This window comes from Anabrus simplex, chromosome 5, assembly GCF_040414725.1.
Source record: "Anabrus simplex isolate iqAnaSimp1 chromosome 5, ASM4041472v1, whole genome shotgun sequence".
Lineage (NCBI taxonomy): Eukaryota > Metazoa > Arthropoda > Insecta > Orthoptera > Tettigoniidae > Anabrus > Anabrus simplex.
In genome coordinates, this window is record NC_090269.1 from 393026594 (window position 1) to 393046787 (window position 20194).

General features: G+C 39.8%; 1 protein-coding gene across 1 annotated transcript in view; it reads left to right on the forward strand.

Annotated features, from left to right (window-relative positions):
- The window catches only part of LOC137501059 (zinc finger protein 135-like), a 75052-nt gene extending 55090 nt beyond the window's left edge, over positions 1-19962 (forward strand). Inside the window, exon 4 of the mRNA XM_068227948.1 lies at positions 18212-19962. Within this exon, the coding sequence (XP_068084049.1) occupies positions 18212-19127 (916 nt within the window). The 3' untranslated portion in view covers positions 19128-19962. The remainder of the gene's footprint in view (positions 1-18211) is intronic.
- Positions 19963-20194: the final 232 nt, after the last annotated feature.

Consider the following 20194-nt stretch of genomic DNA (forward strand, 5'->3'; position numbering starts at 1 on the left):
GTACTCTGACAAATATACAACAGATAGCATGCTTGGTAGATTTTGATGCCAATGATTAATGTACTTTCAAGTCCGCTACAGGGGTCAATGATCCAAATCCAGACTTATGTTTTGTTAGCTGCAATGAAAGTGCTATCCCATGAACGTCATGGGAAAAGTCTTAGGTGTCTATGCTCACAGCGAATACGGACCTGGAAGTATGACAGTCCCTGTCATACAATGAACACCACATGTCTGATTGAACATCCAGAAAAATGACAGGACTGAGTTTTCTGTGTAAGTGTGTGAACAGCAGCTAAAGGGTGTATGCCATGAGGATACCGTAAAGAATATATTACAAGATGGAACCATGAAAGTGAAATACTGTACCAACACTTCCAACAAAGTGGAAACCCTGATATAACAATCCAACCTTTGTTGAATTTTGACTTGTCTCGCAGGCAAAAGTGGACAAACACAGTCGAAAAAATGGGCATTACCCACTTGAACAAAGACAGATTTAATCACCTTAGAAGATTGGGAAGAATATCTAGATTGTTGCTTGTTTAAAGGGGTCAAACATCTAGGTCATCAGTAGGGAAGAAGTCCACCAGTATGCATAAAACATTCTGAAGTGTCACTGAAGCAAATTTCTTCTCACATTATTAATATAACTAGAGTATCTCCTGATAAGAAACTTACCAGGTACATTAACAACAGCTGCACAACCCGAAAATGTCTCTTATCTCCCACAACCGATTCTGCACGTTCCTTCATGTTTTCACACCTTGATTCTAAATGTTCCTGGATTCACTTTCTGATTCATATACTGGTAAGTGCTAAACAATGGCAGAATTCTCTACCAACATCGTGTTGACTGGTCATTAAGAAGGTAAAGGTTAATTCTATTCTGAAACTTTGCAAACCAAGGAACTAGGCAGAAAGCTGTGACCCCATAGCCCTTCTTACCTACTCATGTAAGCTCAATAAAGGCTCATCTATAACAGAATGATTACCACTGTCTTAGAGCATATTCCAGCTGATGAGGTAGGCTTCAGACCAGAATATAATTGCTGTGACCAAGTGGTATCTCTTATATCCTGAAAACATCTGTGGTGTTTGTTGACTTTACTCCTGCCTTCAACATTATTTGGACTTAATAACATGCTGAAATAAGTCAGGAGAGGAAGTTTAATGATGGATTGACCCTAGGATCAGTTCATTCACCATTACTGTTCAACTTGTACATATCTCACCTCTCTGACACTCAGGCCAGAAAATTCTCCTGAGCCGACAATTTGGCTCTAGCCATACAACAAAAGCAACTGGAAGAGGAGGAAAAGTTGCTGACCAACATCTTACCTAGATTGGATACTTCATAAACTGGCAACTTCAACCCAGTGTTGCTTTCATTTGAATAATAATACGGCAAACATAAAACTCAGCATGTTTCAGCAGCAAAGTCCTTCGTCATAATTGGAACCCAATGTATTGTTTCAGAAATTGAGGACTTGTAACAACATTTTCCATATATTGTGTGGAGCTACCTGGGGATCTTTAAGGACCTCCCTGGAATCTTCAATCTTGGGTTTGGTGTACTCAAGTACAGAGTGTTATACATCAATACATAAGGCTTGTTCACACCCATTGCATTCCAGTCACTCTAGTTCCCTGTTGATGGATATAATGCTACCCGATTTGTGCAGATCTACTGTCCTTATCAATGAATTCTGAAAGTTCTCATTTACTCCCACATAGAGACCTGCCACTTTTACATTTTCAGAGACTACAGTGATGTCATCCAACACTGTGTGTGCTGCTGATGTGGTTGCCAGGTGTTTTAAATCTCTTGAAGAATGAGAAGTTTGACAGGGAGCAGCAAGAGAAGTCCACCTGCATTATCATCTTGTTAGGTGCTAAATTGCAAGTGTATTTCAGCTACCTTGCAAGACCTGGATGTCCCTGAACAGAATCAGAATGGGCCATGGCAGGTGCGAATATGCAGTACACAAATGGAACAAGCTGCTTACACCAGACTGTGCATGTGCAGCTCTATGCCAAACTATTCACCACATTGTCTTCAACTACAAGGTTTGGGCCTATCATGGAAGCGAAGAAGACTTGGTGGTAGCAACTCCAGTCTGTGAATGTGGAGCTTTATGCCAAACCATTCGCCACATTGTCTTCGACTGCAAGGTTTGGGCCTTTCATGGCGGTAAAGACGACTTGATGGTGGCAACTCCAGGGACTGTGCTGTGGATTGTGGGACTGTTAAGCACATGTAACCTTGCTCAGTTCATATATTAGTATGCATTTGTTGTTGATAAACTTAAACCCGTAGTGTGATCTGTGCTGATTCAGATCTGTGGTCGGGTGCCGTCTTCAAGAATTGATTTTAGCAATTGGAACTTTCCCCAGTATCTTTCTAGCTTATTGCCAGTTCAGTCATTTGATGTGGCATGAAATATGTGTTGATACAAGGTAGACACCTGCTTCCAGAATGCACCAACATTATCATTCCTAAACTATTACCCCAAATGCATACTTGAAAAGAAAATTTTAAATGAGATAGCAATAAAAGCAATGTTTGTTGTAATTGTTGCTGTCGACTTCTTGAGAGTATGTGAATGTGTGTGCAAGTGCCAGCAATTAATAGTGAACTGTCCCATTCTCAAGGAAGTGTAGATGTGTAGCTTTCTTTAAACAGCATGTATTTTCTAATGACCTACCTGTTGGAATTCTCATTATTGAGCTAGACAGTTATTTTGCTCCTGGATATGACCTTAGCAGTGGCAGTATCAATAATCTCTCCTGCCTGGGCTCTCCCTTCTCTGGAGGTATTCCTTTGAAACAAGCATTATCGTCACCTTCATACAGCCTGAAGTGTGGCCATGTAAACTCCCTCTGTCTTCCTTGCATTGTTTTGAAATTCTAGCACTACACAAGAAAACTGCATTTTTGGAAGCTTGCTGACTCTTTGCAGGTAGTGGTCGTGGATATTATTGTTTACAGAGGATGTACAACTACAATCCTCCATGTTTGAAATTGATCGATATGATCTAAAACATTATGATTGGTCAGATGGAAGGCATGGATGCCGGGCAGCAGTTCGTTGTAGACATGACCTAAGGAGCCAAATTTCATGTAGGTTATCCCAAGACGTTCGAACATATCTGGAATACACATTTGTTGAAGTAAATATTAAGAGGCAAAAATTGGTGATTTCTCTAATGAATAAACTGCCTGGTGTGAGAACTAAACACATTTACTAATTTTCCAGGCAAATAATTATTGTGGATGACTTTAACCTGCATAATATGACCCATGGAAGCTATCAATTTGTAGCTTTTTTAATACCCATAATGTAACTATTCTCATGGTACAACCTACTATTACATGAATCCAACCAACCATTCATCGCACACACTTATCATTCTCAGTAAAACAAAAATCCAGGTTTAGTAATAACCCATGGGCTAATCCGTGTGCCATCCATTCTGACCAATGACCTTATATATTTATCTTGTTCTCTGAGAGTACCAAAGTACAAACTCAACTAAACAACAGTCAGAAAAACGAAGCATGTAAACTTGGACTTCTTGAAATATGACAGTTATCAACTACCGTGCAGCAATATACAATGTCTATATGAAGCATTGTTTAAGGCAATGGTAAATGTCTTAATATGAAAAATATGCCCCTAAACAATGGATTAAGTTTTCCCACTCTACATGACCTTGGTTAGATGATGAAACCAAGACACTGTGACTTGTCATTTTAGTGTTATAAACAAACCCTGCAAGACACACATTGGACCTTATCGCATCAGAGGAATTACACAAAACAGTTGATCAGAAACAAAGGATTTAGATATTTCCATAATTTAGCTAACAATTTACATTCTAATTTCACTTGGGATGAACTTCATGCCGTGAGAGTAGGGAACATCTAGAGTGACAGACAAATCCTGTCGTACCACTTCCTGAACTGAACAATTCAACCTAGGCCTATCCCACTTAACTGACTCTCTGTCCTCTAATTCCCATATATCATTCACATTTCACTGTCTCACAGAGAATCATGCTAAAATGGTCTTGTACTCTTATTAAATTAAATGCTCTATGTGCCAATGATATTCCTAGTATTTTCTTAAATAACATTATGGGTGCTCTCTTGCCTGTATTGGCCAGTCCCGTGGTGTAGAAGTAGCGTGCCTGCCTCTCGCCCAGAGACCCTGGGTTTGATTCCCGGCCAGGTCAGGGATTTTTCTCTTGCTCTGAGGGCTGGTTCAAGGTCCACTCAGCCTATGTGATTAGAATTGAGAAGCTATCTGACGGTGAGATGGCGGTCCCGGTCTTGAAAGCCCAGAATAATGGCCGAGAGTATGCGTCGTGCTGACCACATGATCCCTCGTAATCTGCAGGCCTTTGGGCTGAGCAGCGGTCGCTGGCCAGGCCAAGGCCCTTTCAAGGGCGTTAATTGCCATGGGGTTTGGTTTTTTTGGTCCTGTAATATTGATGTACATTCTAAATTATTTCCTAAATACAATGTTTCCTCTTGCCTGGAAAACAGCTATTATTATACTGGTTCCTAAAATATCAGACCCACAGTCACTCTCTGAATATCATCCTGTCTCCATAATCCCTGCGCTTTCTAAAGCCTTTGAACATTTAATATATGCTCAGTTTCTGGAATACCTAAATAAATATGCTCTTTTTTGACCCAATGCATTCTGGGCTTAAGAAGGGTCACAGTTCTGTGCCTCCACTTTTGAATGTTAGTGAGCCCTAAGAAATGTTATGGACAAACAACTGCTCATTATACTTATCCTTGACTTCAGTAGAGCAATTGATGCTATAGAAATTCAAAATATGATAGAGAAGATACAGTTACTATATTTCAATACAGGCTCTGTTTTATTTTTTATTTTAGTTACCATTGACGGCAGGTAACAGTAAACGAGAAGGCCTCTAAATGGAAAATTAAATTCAGTGGCCATTTACTTTTGGTATTTATATTTATGATGAACTATCTGTGATGGGAAACAACATGCTCCATCTCCCTGCTAATGATCTTTTATACATCAACACTGTGAGACTTTAGATTTAGGTGAAACAATAGAAAGTATTAAGAATTACCACTGAGTTGACTGAGTGTATATGCTCAACGAAATGCTGAATGCCACAAAGACTCATGCAATTAGTATCATAAAGATTACTGAGATTACTGAGCTGCCTATCCTGCAGAATGGTAACAATATACCTGACATGAAAACATATAGAAATCTTTTCATAATAATAAATTAAACACTTGATTTGTCTGATCCTGAAAAATAAATCCATCAAAATATTTATGAAGTTCTCTATCCTATTGAACAACATGGAGATATAATTCCATATGGAATAAAGCCATACTAATATAGACACTGGTTTTCCCTAGTCTTGATTATTGTGACGTTTTAGTTAACATGACAAGGGGACAAACACTTAAAATTTCAATGAACACTGAACTGTCACCTGCAGTTTGTTTGCAGTATCGGGTATGATGTTCATATCACCCTATACTATCCGGCTCTCTCATGGCTGTAGCCTGACAAATGTCAGCAGCTACACATTTTATCAGTGGTATTTAGGATATTGGCTGGAAAGCAGCCACTGTACCTTTCGTCTAAATCCACCATCTTTCCATTTGAGTTCCTTCCCTGTGTACCATATACATAAAGATAATAGATTATTTGTGGTGACTGGCACCTGACAATGGGATTCCCTCCAGCTCGTGTTACAGAATCTAGCTCATTATCAAAATGTGAAGTTATATGCCGAGACTACCTGCTGAGGACAGCTGACTGAGTGGTTGAAGAATAAATGAGCATGTGTCTGCTGGTTAGTTATGTAGTTTTAAAATAATTTAGTAATATGATGCATGGAATAAGGTTTCACTGTAGCTGTAAGAAAAACATATTAGGGTATCATTATTATTATTTCTTATTAGTGATTTAAGCCCACTATGGAGTGCTTATGACTAGTTCTTTTCGGATGCTCGTTTTTGTTCTCAATACCTCTTGAGTCCTGCTATTAACTTTTCTTTTCTTTCATGTTCAGAGGTTCGCGAGATTTAACAACTTTTGGTAGAGGAGACCACGAGACCACGAGGGCAGTCTGAGACATCAGTATCACGTCCCAGTATAAGGTTACAAGGAAGGAATCTAACTGTTCTTGCTGACAAGGTCAATTTAATTATGTTTCAGAACATCAGAAACTATATTTGGTGTAATTTGATGTACTATGAACTGCTGGAAATGGAAGGAGAGGGGTGTATGGAGTGCAAAGAAAGGAGTAGACACGGGGCAGCTCTTTGATGAAGACATTCTTGTTGACGAGTATGAAACTCTTATGGTACAAGAATAATTCACCGATGAAGATGATATTGAGTGGGATCTTGGGGATGACCCAGCTAGAAGATAAGACCAATTCAGGAAGTGTTCCAGCAGTATATGGCAGTGGCTCCTCATATTATCCATCACCACAAAAGAAGACTGGAACAAAATTTCCTGAAGGTTATTTGGCTGATGCTTACAAAATCTGGACAAAGCCATCAAGAGGATATGACCCTCCACAAGGCTCCCCTCCTCTAGTATCCCTCGGGTCTTATCAGCTACTGCAATGGGACAATAGGACAAATAAAAAACAAGACTGTTTTGCAAAACTTTGAAAAGTTATTGAAATGACTTTGCATAAACAGGTAAGTGCTACAACAAAGAAAAAAATATCGACGTACGTGATCAGTTCATTGCACTGCAAAAACGACATGGAATTATACACGACTGAATGCTACGAATCTGGGCAATATCTTTTATGTTCTAAATTGATGCAAGCAACACCTTAACACTCACAGATTCCAAAGAATGTCTGCAGCGATTCGAGAGAAAAACAAGATTGTTTCTTGCAAGATCATGCAAAAAGTTGGCAGCCAATCTATTGGTGATACCGGTGATATAGAAGAGCAAAATGTTGAGTTTGTTATGGAAGTAAGGCATTTCATTGATGAGTATAATATTACAGAAGAGCGGGTAATTAAATGCAGATCAGTTAAGATTTTATAAAGATTTAGTTCTGGGAGAACTCTTGCCGTTAAGGGAGCAAAGACAATTTGTGGTACCAATGGTTTAGTTGCAGCAACCACCTGTTCATACATGATAATGCCTGTTATTTTAATGGATGGCATCCTTATTCCACACGTATGTTATCGTCTTGAATCACAGTGCGAAATTTCCAACAAGCATGACACTTGAATTTCCCAGTGTGAATGTATATGCTATCAGGTCATCGAACATGACAGAACGGGATTTGGAAGTGTTCTTGGAACAAGGGTTATTTCCTGATTTGCACCACAGAAATAGACTTCTTATTTTGGTTGATTCTTCGATAGGAAATAAAGAGGATGTTGAATTTCACAAGAAACTGATCCCTGCAAAATGTACTGGATTGGTGTAACCATCGGATGCTTTATTTTCCGTCCATTTAAAATTATGGTACAGTTCATCATAGATAAAATAGTGTTATCGTCTACAGTAAATTTCGTGGCAGCCTTCATTTGATGTGCTCACTGTGAAAGATGTTTAAGTCTACAGCACGGATTACTTATCGACCTTCATGTTTACTGAACTTGAACTGCCATGGGAGCGTAGATTGCTTTATTTCTAGTGTTTTAAACTTTACCGAATGCATTATATAGCCATTCTACAGTATTCAGCCGTGTTTGGACTAATCTTCACGGGGATTCCTGTCCTTACGTGTACTCGTATTCTATATTGGGCAGCTCGTATCTCCTATGTTTCTTGTCCATAGGAGCTGTAATTTGCTTGGTATGCACATTTCAATATTTGCTATGTGACACTGTGGTGCATTTCAATGTTCTGTTGTATTGAATTGTGGTTTAAGCTTTGATTTTCATGCTCCTTTTAGCTGTAGCTTTACAGGAATACTTATAAGAATATTCATGGACATGATAGCTTGCATTTGGATTCAAATATTTCAGGATATCAGAACATTTTAATAAAACACTACAACCTAGGCCATATTTTAGTCACCATCGTAACGTCTCGGACAGTATTACCTGAAGTTGATATGGAAGCGTCCAATTTAGGGAGAAAGCTGTCATCTGCTTGTTATCTTTAAGATTCTCCAAGATTTCATCAGGACTGGTAGTCTCCATGTTGCATATGGCCACTGTTAAAGAAAGCATTTAAGACATAGACTGATGTAATACACGGTAGTTAGTCTGAACTTCTTTGTATAATCCTTCTGTACTGTATTTAAGGCAGCTCTGTTTGATTGCACTATAAAGGTATCAAAAAATCAAAATCTCTTTATTTGCAAATGAGGTGCCTACCTCGGTGGCAAATGGTACACTAAAATACATTATTGTCAAGCACTAAATATTAAATTAACAAGAGAACAAAATTTTCCTATAATACAATATTATACAATTTACGCTAACAATTTTTTCTATTAAACACACAGCTCATCCTTAGTAAATTTATATTGTTTACAAAATTCTACTAATAATATCTCCTGTACTACTTACAAATATAGTCAACTGATATACTTCATGTGGGATTACTTCAAATGATACTGTACATCTGGTATAAGATTAAAATTTACATTGCATTTATTTACTTTTTTCTTTTTTCCTTTACCCATTCTGAAACCTAAGTAGCATAACGACCTGTTGCGTCTTAACCAGAGCCCCTTTTGCCACCACTTTTCAGAGTTCCTGAAGGGCCTTCACAGCTACCGTAGCGGTCCCAGGGCCCTCGAAGTCCCCACTGTACTTCACCCCTACAGGCAGTCCCCTACTTTGGCTGTCCAAACTCCTTAGACTAGGGGATGGAATTAATTTATTCACACACATTTTTTTTTATTTACATTAACCTGCACTGGTCGAATGCCCTCTAACATTTCATTTATTTTCTCTGTTGCTGTTTATTCTCTTCTTGAATATCTGTACAGATTTTGGAAAAGGATCAAACACTACCCCTGGTAAACTGTTCCACTCCTTTACACCCTTCCCAATGAATGAAAATTTACCCCAATCGCTTCTACTAAAATTTCTTCTAATTTTACATTTGTGGTCAGTCCTGCCGATATAATTATTTTCCAACTGAAGCCTCTCACGGATATCTCCCCATGCTGCTTCTCCTGTATAGGCTCTATATAACCCTATAAGTCTAGTTTTCTCCCTTCTCTTACTTAAAGTTTCCCACCCTAGTTCCTTTAACATTTCTGATACACTACTCTTTCTCCTGAAATCCCCTGTTACAAACCTTGCTGCCTTCCTCTGCACACTGTCTATTTCTTTTATTAGGTATTCTTGGTGAGGATCCCAAACACTGTTTGCATATTCCAATAATGGACGAACCATACTTAGGTAACTTTTCTCTTTTAATTCTTTGTTGCATCCTTTAAGTAGCCTCATTATGACATGTAATGATCTGTATGCTTTCCCAACAATGTCATCAACATGACCCTTCCAGTGCAAATTACTTTCAAATTTTACACCTAAGTATTTGCACTTGCCATCTTTTGGGATAACTACCCCATCCAAAGTATATTCAAATTCAGTTTTAAAACTCCTGTTTGTAAATGTTGTAACAGTTGATTTGCCTCCATTAACCTTCATATTATTCTCTTCAACCCATTGTTGGATACTCTCAAGGTCCCTTTGTAATTCTGAACAATCCTCAATGGTATTTATTTCCCTATAAACAATTATGTCATCTGCATACAACCTTATTTTTGATGTTATATTATTCCCTAAATCATTTACGTATATTAAGAAAAGTAACGGACCGATTATACTACCCTGTGCAATTCCCTTCCAAACTTTCTCTTCCTGCGATACGTTATTTCCTACTTTGACTTTCTGAACCCTTGAATTTAGAAATGTTTTCACCCAACGTGTAACCCTTACGTCCAGTCCTATTCCCTCCAATTTCTTTAATAATATTCCATGTTCCACTCTATCAAAGGCTTTGGAAAGATCTATGGCTATGCAATCTAACTGGCCTCCTGAATCCAATTGATCTGATATGTCCTGCTGAAATCCCACCAGTTGTGCCTCACAAGAAAATTTCTTTCTAAATCCATACTGGCTCCTCATGAACCAATTTTTATCATCACATATCCCTCTGATGTACTTTGATATTCAACTCTCCAGTATTTTACAAACTATACTGGTCAGGCTGATTGGTCTGTAGTTTTCTGGTTTCCTTTTATCACCCTTTCCTTTATAAATTGGTATTATTATAGATTCCTTCCATTCCTTTGGTATTACACTATTATTTATGACATAGTCAAAGAGAAATTTTAAATAAGGCACTATGTACCACCCCATTGTCTTTAACACCTCCCCAGTAATTTGATCACTTCCTGCTGCTTTTCCTTGCTGAAGCAGTTGGATTTCTCTGAAAATATCTTCATTTGTGAATGAGAAGCTTCTTGTTTCCCTCTGTGTCTCTCCATCTGTATCTTCTGTTTCGGTTTCCAACTCCTGACAATCATCTACTGAATATCTGAATTCCTTACTAAAGAGGTTTGCTTTCTCAGTATCTGTTAAATAGTGTTCACCCGCTTCTCCCACCATTGTAGGAATTTGGATTCCTTTTCCTTTTTGATTCCTGATATATGAATACAGCTTTTTCCATTTCCCTTTGTGGTCATTACGGTCTTGAAGAATGCCATTCATATAATTCTCTTTTGCTTCCTTTTTCACTCTATTCAGTTCCCTCATTAGCTGTTTTCTAGTTTCTCTACTCTCCCTACCTTCTTTGATTTTCCTGTTTACTATTCTACATTTTCTTTTTAATTTTCTTATTTCCTTTGTATAATAAACAGGGTCTGAGGTCATTTTACCCTTCTTAACAGGTACAAATCTCTTCTCTCCTTCCCAAATGATTCCTTTGAATTTAGCCCAAAGTGTATCCACATTACTCCCTTCACTTATCCAACAACTGAATTGTGATTTAAGGTAAGTCCCAAATTCATCAACTTTAGTTTTTCTGTACAATTTCTTGTCTTGTGTGACCCTCTTATTAAGCCTTTTTGGTATCAGTCCTACATCCATTATTACAGCCTTATGGTCACCTATTCCTTCAATTACCTCAGTTTTATCAACAATTTCCCATGGTTTAATCAAGAATACATCTAGTAAGTTATTGAGACGAGTTGGTTCTTGTACTACTTGTGTAAATCCTCCCTCCCAGATTTACTTATTTGCCAGTTTCTGTTCATGGGCTTCACTTGTAGCTCCATTCCATTCAACTTCAGGCAAGTTTAGATCTCCCCCAATTATTACCACATCATTATTATTGTTTTTGTGAGTATAATCTATTATTTTCTCAAATATTTCCACGTCCCTTTCCTCTCTTCCTGGCCTGTATGTTCCTATAATTCCCACCTCCATCATATTATCACAAATTAATTTTATCCCTAATATTTCATCCCTTTCATCGGTAAACCATTCATGTGAACAATAAGTTTCCTTCACCAGAATAAACACCCCCCTCCCTTTTTATCTCCTCGGTCTCTACGATAGACTGTGTACCCTTCTGGAAATACTTCTCTGTTACCCACCCCTTCTCTCAACCACGATTCCACTCCTATCACCACATCAGTCTCATAAGATTCCATCAATGTACCGAATTTTAATTGTTTATTTACTACACTCTGACAGTTTACCAAGAGCAATCTCAGACCCCCTTCCTCCCTAAAACTTGACTGTTGCAATTGGTTAACTTGAAATTCGTTACTTTCCTGAGTTTCATTTTCTAGTTGGCTGAGCCAGCTTGAAGTACGGCTGGCTCTTTCTACTAGTTTTCCTGGTCAGTATTATAACTCAAGGGAGTTGCCTCTTTTACAGTACATATCTTAAGATTAATAAAATCTAGAACAATATTTGCTATCTTTTGTTTACCTGAATTGTTTAGATGAAGGCCATGCTTTGTGTAACAGTGTCTCTCGAAACTGCTGCTATCAATTACCTGTGTATTACGAAAATGTTTACAAATTTTTAGCATATCTGTATTAACTTTGTCCACTTCAATGTTCACACACGAGTCTCTAATCAAATCATACCTGTGGGGCACGTTCACTACAAAAATGTTAGTGTGAGTCAGCTTACCTAGTGCATATTTAAGTTCAGAAATGACATTCTTAGCGTCGTTGTGAGCTACGTCGTTCGTCCCGCCGATGATCACTACTGCATCACGACTTCCGAGATTTCTTGCCGCCTGCTCCGTGTTTTCCAATACCTTCGTCATTGGGGCCCCAGGATAGATGACAGCCGATGCTGCAATATCTTTATTGTTCATTTTCTCCGCAATTCCCCTCGCCTGGCTATCACCAAATATGAGAATGTTCGACACTTTCGCCGGTGCACTGTGTGAGATTTTAGGCCTAACTTTGCCGCTTCTCGTAACGGGTCTTGCGCTATACGTCTGACTGCTTCCCGTGCGGATACCTTGCGTATCGCTTACTTCCCTCAGGGCTGAAAATCTATTTTTAGTGTCAATTACAAAGTTGTCCTTATTTAACTGTACTCTTTTCCTCCTAGAATCTGAAGCAACTTGACACCACGCGCTAGAATTCACGGAGCCACCCGTGTTCTGAGTGTTTACTGGTACTTTCGATTCCAGTAAACGTACCTTCTCCTTTAAAATCTCATTTTCCGCTTTTAATGCTTGTAAATCCTGTTGCAGTAAAGAAAGAATTACAAGTACATTATCATTACCTCCATCCTCCAAGGAATGAGACGCCAGCGATTCGTTGACCGTTGTAGACCTAGGTTTGTTACCGCTATTCAAATTGCTCTCGCCACAGCTAACACAAGTCCAAGTATCTTCATTTTTAGCAAAACCAGCACTACATATACACTCAAAATGGTACCAAATTAAACACTTTTCACACTGGATACCATTCTTCACTCGCTTCTTGTTTACACCGCACTTATTCCCGATTATTTCGCAAGAGAACCGGGAGCTATCTTCACTTACATCCTTCGCTGACGCCATCTTGCGCAAAACTCTGTAATTTGGTGTGTCCAAATTGTGACATAATAGAATGCTACACTGGTATGATAACAATGAACAAGTATAATACATATTGTTACATTCATGAGTACCGGAAACGTATGTCTTGTAACAGTGGCCATATGCAACATGGAGACTACCAGTCCTGATGAAATCTTGGAGAATCTTAAAGATAACAAACAGATGACAGCTTTCTCCCTAAATTGGACGCTTCCATATCAACTTAAGGTAATACTGTCCGAGACGTTACGATGGTGACTAAGAATATGGCCTATGTCACCGTATCTTGTAAATCTCATTACCAAATTACAAAGTGATCTGTACACACACATTCATGCTAATCCTAATAATTTAAATCAAAATATCATAGACCAATTTCCAAAGCATCTTTCATTCATGTGTACATAAATTTCCTTGCCCTGGCATACAGCATGATATTCAACAACAACAGACAAAATATAATTCTCACTTCTGCAGCACATTTTCTCTCCCCTTGCTTTTTCGCTGAGCGATCGTCGTTTGTCTCGTTGTCCATCTGAGGGACTTATTACTACTCCTTGACTCATAAACTGCCCCCTCTTTAGGACTGTTCCGTCCTGGATCAGTTTGCAACCAGTCTTTGATTATCCGTTAGTCAAGGAATTTGCTCCTTCGTATGGTGCTAGCCAATTGAAATGCTCCTCCCTTTTCATTCCCCTGGAAAGTCTAAGAATAATATATATAAAGTCTTTAACATCTTGTTTGGTCCATCCCATGAACGTTGTAGTTTAGGTGGCAGACCTCGCCGCCTCCGTGGATTAAAGAGACACACCAAATCCTTGGCTTTGAATCCACATTCTTCAGCCCGCGCGTCGCGTCGTAGCCATGTTTTATTCGGCCAGTAGCAGTTTCTCTGTTTCTTTGATCGAGGCTCTGAATCTGACCCATTCTTTCTCTCCAACACCTCACGTAGTCATCCCCAGCCATCTGGTGCTCGCCGGGTCTACTGCCGAACGTCAGATTGCAGGAAAAATGCAGCTCGCTCCTGAAGAGAACACAGGCCGGAGTCTGTCCTGTCGTTTCTTGGACCAGAGACCGATATGCCATTAAAAATAATGGCAAGTGTTCATCCCAGTCAAGTTGGTTGTCGGCTATAATTTTAGAAAGCTGTTTGCCAATCGTCCTGTTCATCCGTTTAGCTTGGTTGGCAAATCCGGGCACGAAACATCGGTAGTGGGAGCATGGTCCTAAGGAACTCCGGATTTCATGTACGTCTCTCGGGACAGGCCTCTCTTTTACTGCATGTATCTTCTCTGGATCTACGACTACACCATCTTTGAAAACGACATATCCCAAATAACTGACAGTTTTTCCGGAAGTGGTGGCATTTCTTTGGATTCAGCTTCAGGTTGGCTCCCTGCATCCGCTTAAAGAATTCTTCCAGGTTCGATAGGTGTTCATCAAAGTCTTACCTATTTCAATGCGGTCATCAAAATAAACGAGGCAGGTTTCCTACGACAGACCTCAGAGTACTGTCTCCATCAGTCTTTCAAATGTAGCTGCAGCATTGGACAGTACAAAATTCGTAATCATGCGGTCCCAAAGTCCCGTACCAATTGAGCACGCTGTTTTCTATCTTCGGCCTCCATTTCTACTCGCAATATCCACTTTCCAAATCCAGTGTGGAGAACACTTGAGATCCAGACAATGTGTCTAGAGAGTGAACTATACTTGATAATGGATGTATTTCACTGTCTTGGTGTTGAACTGTCGCCAGTCCGCAAAATTAGGTCGACTCGTCCTTTTCCTTCACTAAAATCACCGGTGACGTTCAGGGACTACTAGACGGTTCAGTAACACTCTGCTTATTCATGTCTGTCCAATTGGTTGTATATTTCCGGTGTTTAATTTATATTTCACGACACTCGTCCTGCCGTACGGACAGTTCTCGATTGCGAAGACATGTTGATATTTGAAGAACATTTCTTCGACTTTGGCCTTTTGATCCTGTGTCAGCTTGGTATGTCCGGTGTCTCGGTTAATTTTGAAAGGTGATGGACATCCTGGGCATCCTTCGTGGTCTCCCCATGAACAATGGATCATACCGGATTACAACAGACCACCTGCGTGCCTCTCCTCAATGATACTGGGAAATCATTTAGCCTCATCTTTGTGCTTGGAATAGGCTCCTTAGCATTTACACCTCTTCCCTCTAATACTGCTGGGCAGACTTCCTGTTCGTCAACGGGATCGACTATTCCCGTCACTTCTCGTTATGTTATACATTTGACCCACATCACATTATCGCTTCTGGGATGAAGTACATTGTCTGTAATTTAGATAATTTGAAAGGTCGGACTGGTTCATCCGTGATAAAAATCTTCTTTGCGAATTTCAAGCATCCTCGTTTCAGATCCAAAGTGAGCTCAGGTTTAGTCATTACCTTCATGCCAAGAACAACATCATCTGTGACATGAGCCACTATTACTCGATGTTCTATCAACTTGCTCCTCTGGCCGATGTTGAATTATTTTTCGCTGTACGTGTTCACTGGGTCTTCGGTTGCGCTTTTCAATAAAACTGTCGTAGGTTTCAGGTCTCCTTTTAAGGTGTCCTTGACAACGTTGGTTTGGCCAGGATGTCCAGAAGCGAAATACGAACAAAACCGTTCACTTATCCGTCGATAAAAATACTGTCTAAACACGCAGGTGTGAAATTATATATACCACCCACCTTTAGCGGGGCAGGAGGACTGACATCGGTGCTCGCCTCTTAGTTCCGGCTCTTTTTAGTTTTCCAGAAACTTTGAGTCTTTATGGCAGCGGCTACTGATATGCCCAAACTCATCACAACTCCAACAGCGAATCTCCCGCCTTCGAATTCGTCCGTCTTCATTGGGCTGGGTTATCAAACAATCCCCTCTACCTTCTCGTCTAGGGGCCCCTCTTCATCCAGCTGTCGAAGCTGCTGCAGATTTGAGGTCTGCGTAGCAGCTTCGAATTAAAATGCACGAGCCAACGCATTATCTAACCTATATGGGTGCGCCAGACGAAGAACTCATTGCAATTCTGGCTCGAATATATCCATCAAAAGGGACTGTAAATGATTTTAGCTGTTCCATGAAATCATTTGTAGGTGAATGACAAGCCATAGAACGAAGACGCGCGATGTCTGTATCGAACACTTGTTGTGTCGCCAGGTTTCTGACGTCTGCTAAGAATGGTAAATTTTTTGAAAGTCCTTATCACCCTATCCCATCTCTAATCGGGCCACCAGAGAATCGAAATTAGTTTGCTCGCTGCCTGGAATCGCTGGGAGTGTATCCAGCGCATCACCTCGCTGCGCAATATCCGAGGCAGTGCCTTTTTCTTCTCTAGTCAACCCATTGGCGGCGGCTGCGGCTTAAAATTGCCTTCGATATGTAGAACATGGAGTTTTACAAACATAAGGTGGTGGTTTCACATGCAGCGTTCCGGCAACATTCTCTGTTTTTGTTCTGAATTCAGCGATATACGTGTTATTTCGTATAGACTTCTTTTCTATTGATGCAAGTCGATCCTCTATAGCCGTTGTTTTACTCTCTACAACATTTTCTATTTGCTTTAGTCCTTGATCAATTTCAGTTAGATTCTACCAATCTATATTTTTCAGCTTGTTTCTGAGAACTAGCTTTATCTTCAATAAGCTAAAATTTCGGCTTGACTTTTTAGAACTATTTGCGAACGTCCAAATTTTGCGCAAATATGTTAGAATCACCTGCTATTTCAAAAATGTATTTATCTGTATCCGAACCTTCTGCTGCTATTACTGCTCCAAGTCGTGACCTTGAAATGGCCTTCGTTCCGGAAATATCCTCATCACGTTTTTTTCAGGTCGCACTTCAGTTCGGCAACTTTTAAATAATTCAAACTCACTTTCATCAAAGCCATCACTCCTTGTGTTTTCTTCCTTATATCATACTATCTTTTAACAGTCACGAATAGTCAAGGACAATCGCACTTCTGATACCAGTTGTTACATTCGTGTGATACGGTAACATTCGCCAGTTTCCTTTCCGTAGCAATCTCGTAAAAATCTCTACTATGAAAACTGTACAAGTGGCCAGCTGGCCTTGCGATTTGCGGCGCGCACCTGTGAGCTTGCCTTCGGGAGTTAGTGGGTTCGAGCCCCACTGTCGGCAGCCTTGAAAATAGTTTTCCGTTTTTCCCATTTTCACACAGGTTAATGCTGGGCCTCTACATAACTTAAGCCCACGGCCGATTCCTTGTCACACCTAGGTCTTTCCTATCGCATCGTCGCCATAGGACCTGTGTCGGTGCGACATAAAGAAAACTCATTCACGTTAATATTACATACAACAATTCCTCAATTTTCGTTCATTCACAAGTACATACATTTCCTTGCCTTGGCGTACATCATGACATTCAAAACTAACGACAAATTATTACTCCCATCTCCGCCGCGCATTCTGTCTCTTCGAACTTCATGCATAGTGATAGTCACTTGTCTCCCGTTCCAGCTGAGAGTGTTATAGTATGTTTGTGTCACAGTATGTAATATTTATAAAGTATTTGTCATCGATGAGCAGATCTTGCTCACTGTCGGCAAAGAATGTTCTCAACTGTATTAGAACCTACAACACTGGGATTCTCTCAAACAACGACAAGGGCTTTTACAAAAATTAAACACACACCCGCCGCAAAGCACAGTGTGGTTGAATGAGATCGAAAGCTCCAAAGCATTACCCGTCCCTTATGTAGGTGTGTAGTCTTTACGGAACTCAATAGATAAATGTTTGTCGGATGGAAGAGCTTCTCCTTTCGGGTAGACTACTGCTCCTCGTTCATTCTTTAAATGATGTAGTCCATGAGCTCGTACATTACTAAATTGTCACAAGATTATTGCACTGTAGATTGTGACGTTGGGCATTCGAGAGAAAAGACGCAACACCTCCTCGTAACAAGCAAGTGCTTTTGTAATTGACGACTACACTCTGAATTTAAGTGAAGATGATGTTTACCCTCAAGAATGTGATGGTCATTAGTAACGAGCTCACTGTATGGGGTATCAGTGAGTGAAATGTTCAGTATCCTTTCCTCTGTGTGAGATTTGTAGTGGGGTTGACTGTTGAACAATTGGTCATATGGTTTCAATTTCTCACTCTAGATCGAGCCCAGAAGTGAGCTACGCAGATCATCCACCTCCAGATGGCGGACGACATTTCAAGAGACACATAGAGGTTCGTCCCCTCATCTGCGATCACTGCGGAAAGCTGTTCAGTAGCGAAGGCAGCCTGTCTGAGCACGTCATGGTTCATATGGAACACTTCATCCACATGTGCGAAATTTGCCACAAATGCTTTACTAATAAGAGGAAGTTGATTGTTCACACTCGGCTTCATAGAGACGACAAGAGATTTCACTGTTCAATATGCATGAAAATGTTCAGAAGATTGTCGCATTTGACAAGGCACATCCGTTCGCATACAGGCGAGAAGCCCTTTTTTTGCAATATTTGTGGGAAGGCCTTCAGACAGAAAGTCGAACTTACCAACCACCTCAGGATGCATACAGAAGCGGTACCGTATCCCTGCAATATTTGTGGTAAGGGCTTTAGCGTTAAAGGCGGGCTAACCCGACATCTGCGGAAGCATACAGGGGAGACTCCATATTCTTGCAATATTTGTGGCAAGGCTTTTACCCAGAAAGGCTGTCTTCCAACACACCTGCGGACGCATACGGATGAGACGCCTTTTTCGTGCAAAACGTGTGGGCAATCGTTTAGGCAGAAAGGCCACTTAACCAGACATCTGCGGAAGCATACAGGTGAGAAACGATACTTTTGCAATTATTGTGGCAAGGGCTGTAGCGATAAAGGCGATATAACCAAACACCTGCGAACGCATACAGACATTAAGCCCTTTTCATGCAATATTTGTGGAAAGGCCTTTAGCCTGAGAGACTATATTACCAAACACATTCAGACGCATACAGGAAAAAAGCCATACGCTTGCGATATATGTGGCAAGGGATTTAGCCAAAAGGGTGCCCTAACCAAACACACTCGGTTACATACGGGTTAGGAGCCATACTGCTTTCACGCAGAAACTCACGCTATTGAAATATATACGGAAGCATACGCGCTAGAAGTCAAAAAGTGCTGAGTAATGCTATAAAATATCAACTCTTGTACCCTGAAAGTGCCCTTCAGCACTCACACTGGCAAGAAGCCTCACTATTATATGTCACTTGGCAAGCCATTCGTCCGCAGCACCATGCTGTCCAACATAATCGTAATAATGATAAAGAAAATAATCTAATCAAACCTCTGGCTGCGGAATTGATCAAATAAAAACTGTGATAATTTGTAAGAATCAAACATTTGAAAAATTCGCAAATAATAATGCAATTTTAATTATCCAACCTGCCCTCATTATGAATACTCCACTCGTATGCTCAGTAAGGTAGAAAATAAGGTAGATAAAAATAGTCATTATTTCAGTGTAGAATCAAGAATTTAGCCACACATTTCACTTGGAAATTTTTCCATATACACGAGCCGATCACGCATTTTATGAGCTATAAGTGGCTTGCATCGAAATTGGACCTAACAAATAAATATATTGTATTTTAAAATATGTTTCTATTTCCCATATAAAGTTTTGGGTTGAATATAAGTTGAATTCCGTTCCGTTTCACATAATAGCAGTAACATTTAAAAAGTACCAAGTATACATTTTCGCTTGAGATATTTATTACGGCATGGTATGGACATCAGAGTGTCAACTTGCTAAGAGGCAGAAATTTTACCTACGACGCCAATTTAACCCTGCGAAGTCGCTCTCATTTTTATGTTAAAAAGTTCACATTTACATCATCTGTGCATTTATTAGGAATAAGGACGATTTATGTATGTTGTACGCTCTCTATTCTGTGTTAAAAATTGTTAACATATTAAAGCAGATGTATGATTTGAATGATTATATCCATGTCTTTATTGTTTTTCTTTGCAATGCTCTACAAACGTGTTTTCCATGTTTTCTGTTTAAATTCTGTGGCTTTGTTAACACCTGCTTCAGTGCGGAGAAATATCTCTCTACGTCTATGGATGTGGCAGGAGAATACTTCAATTCGGGAACGAGTGTAGGTA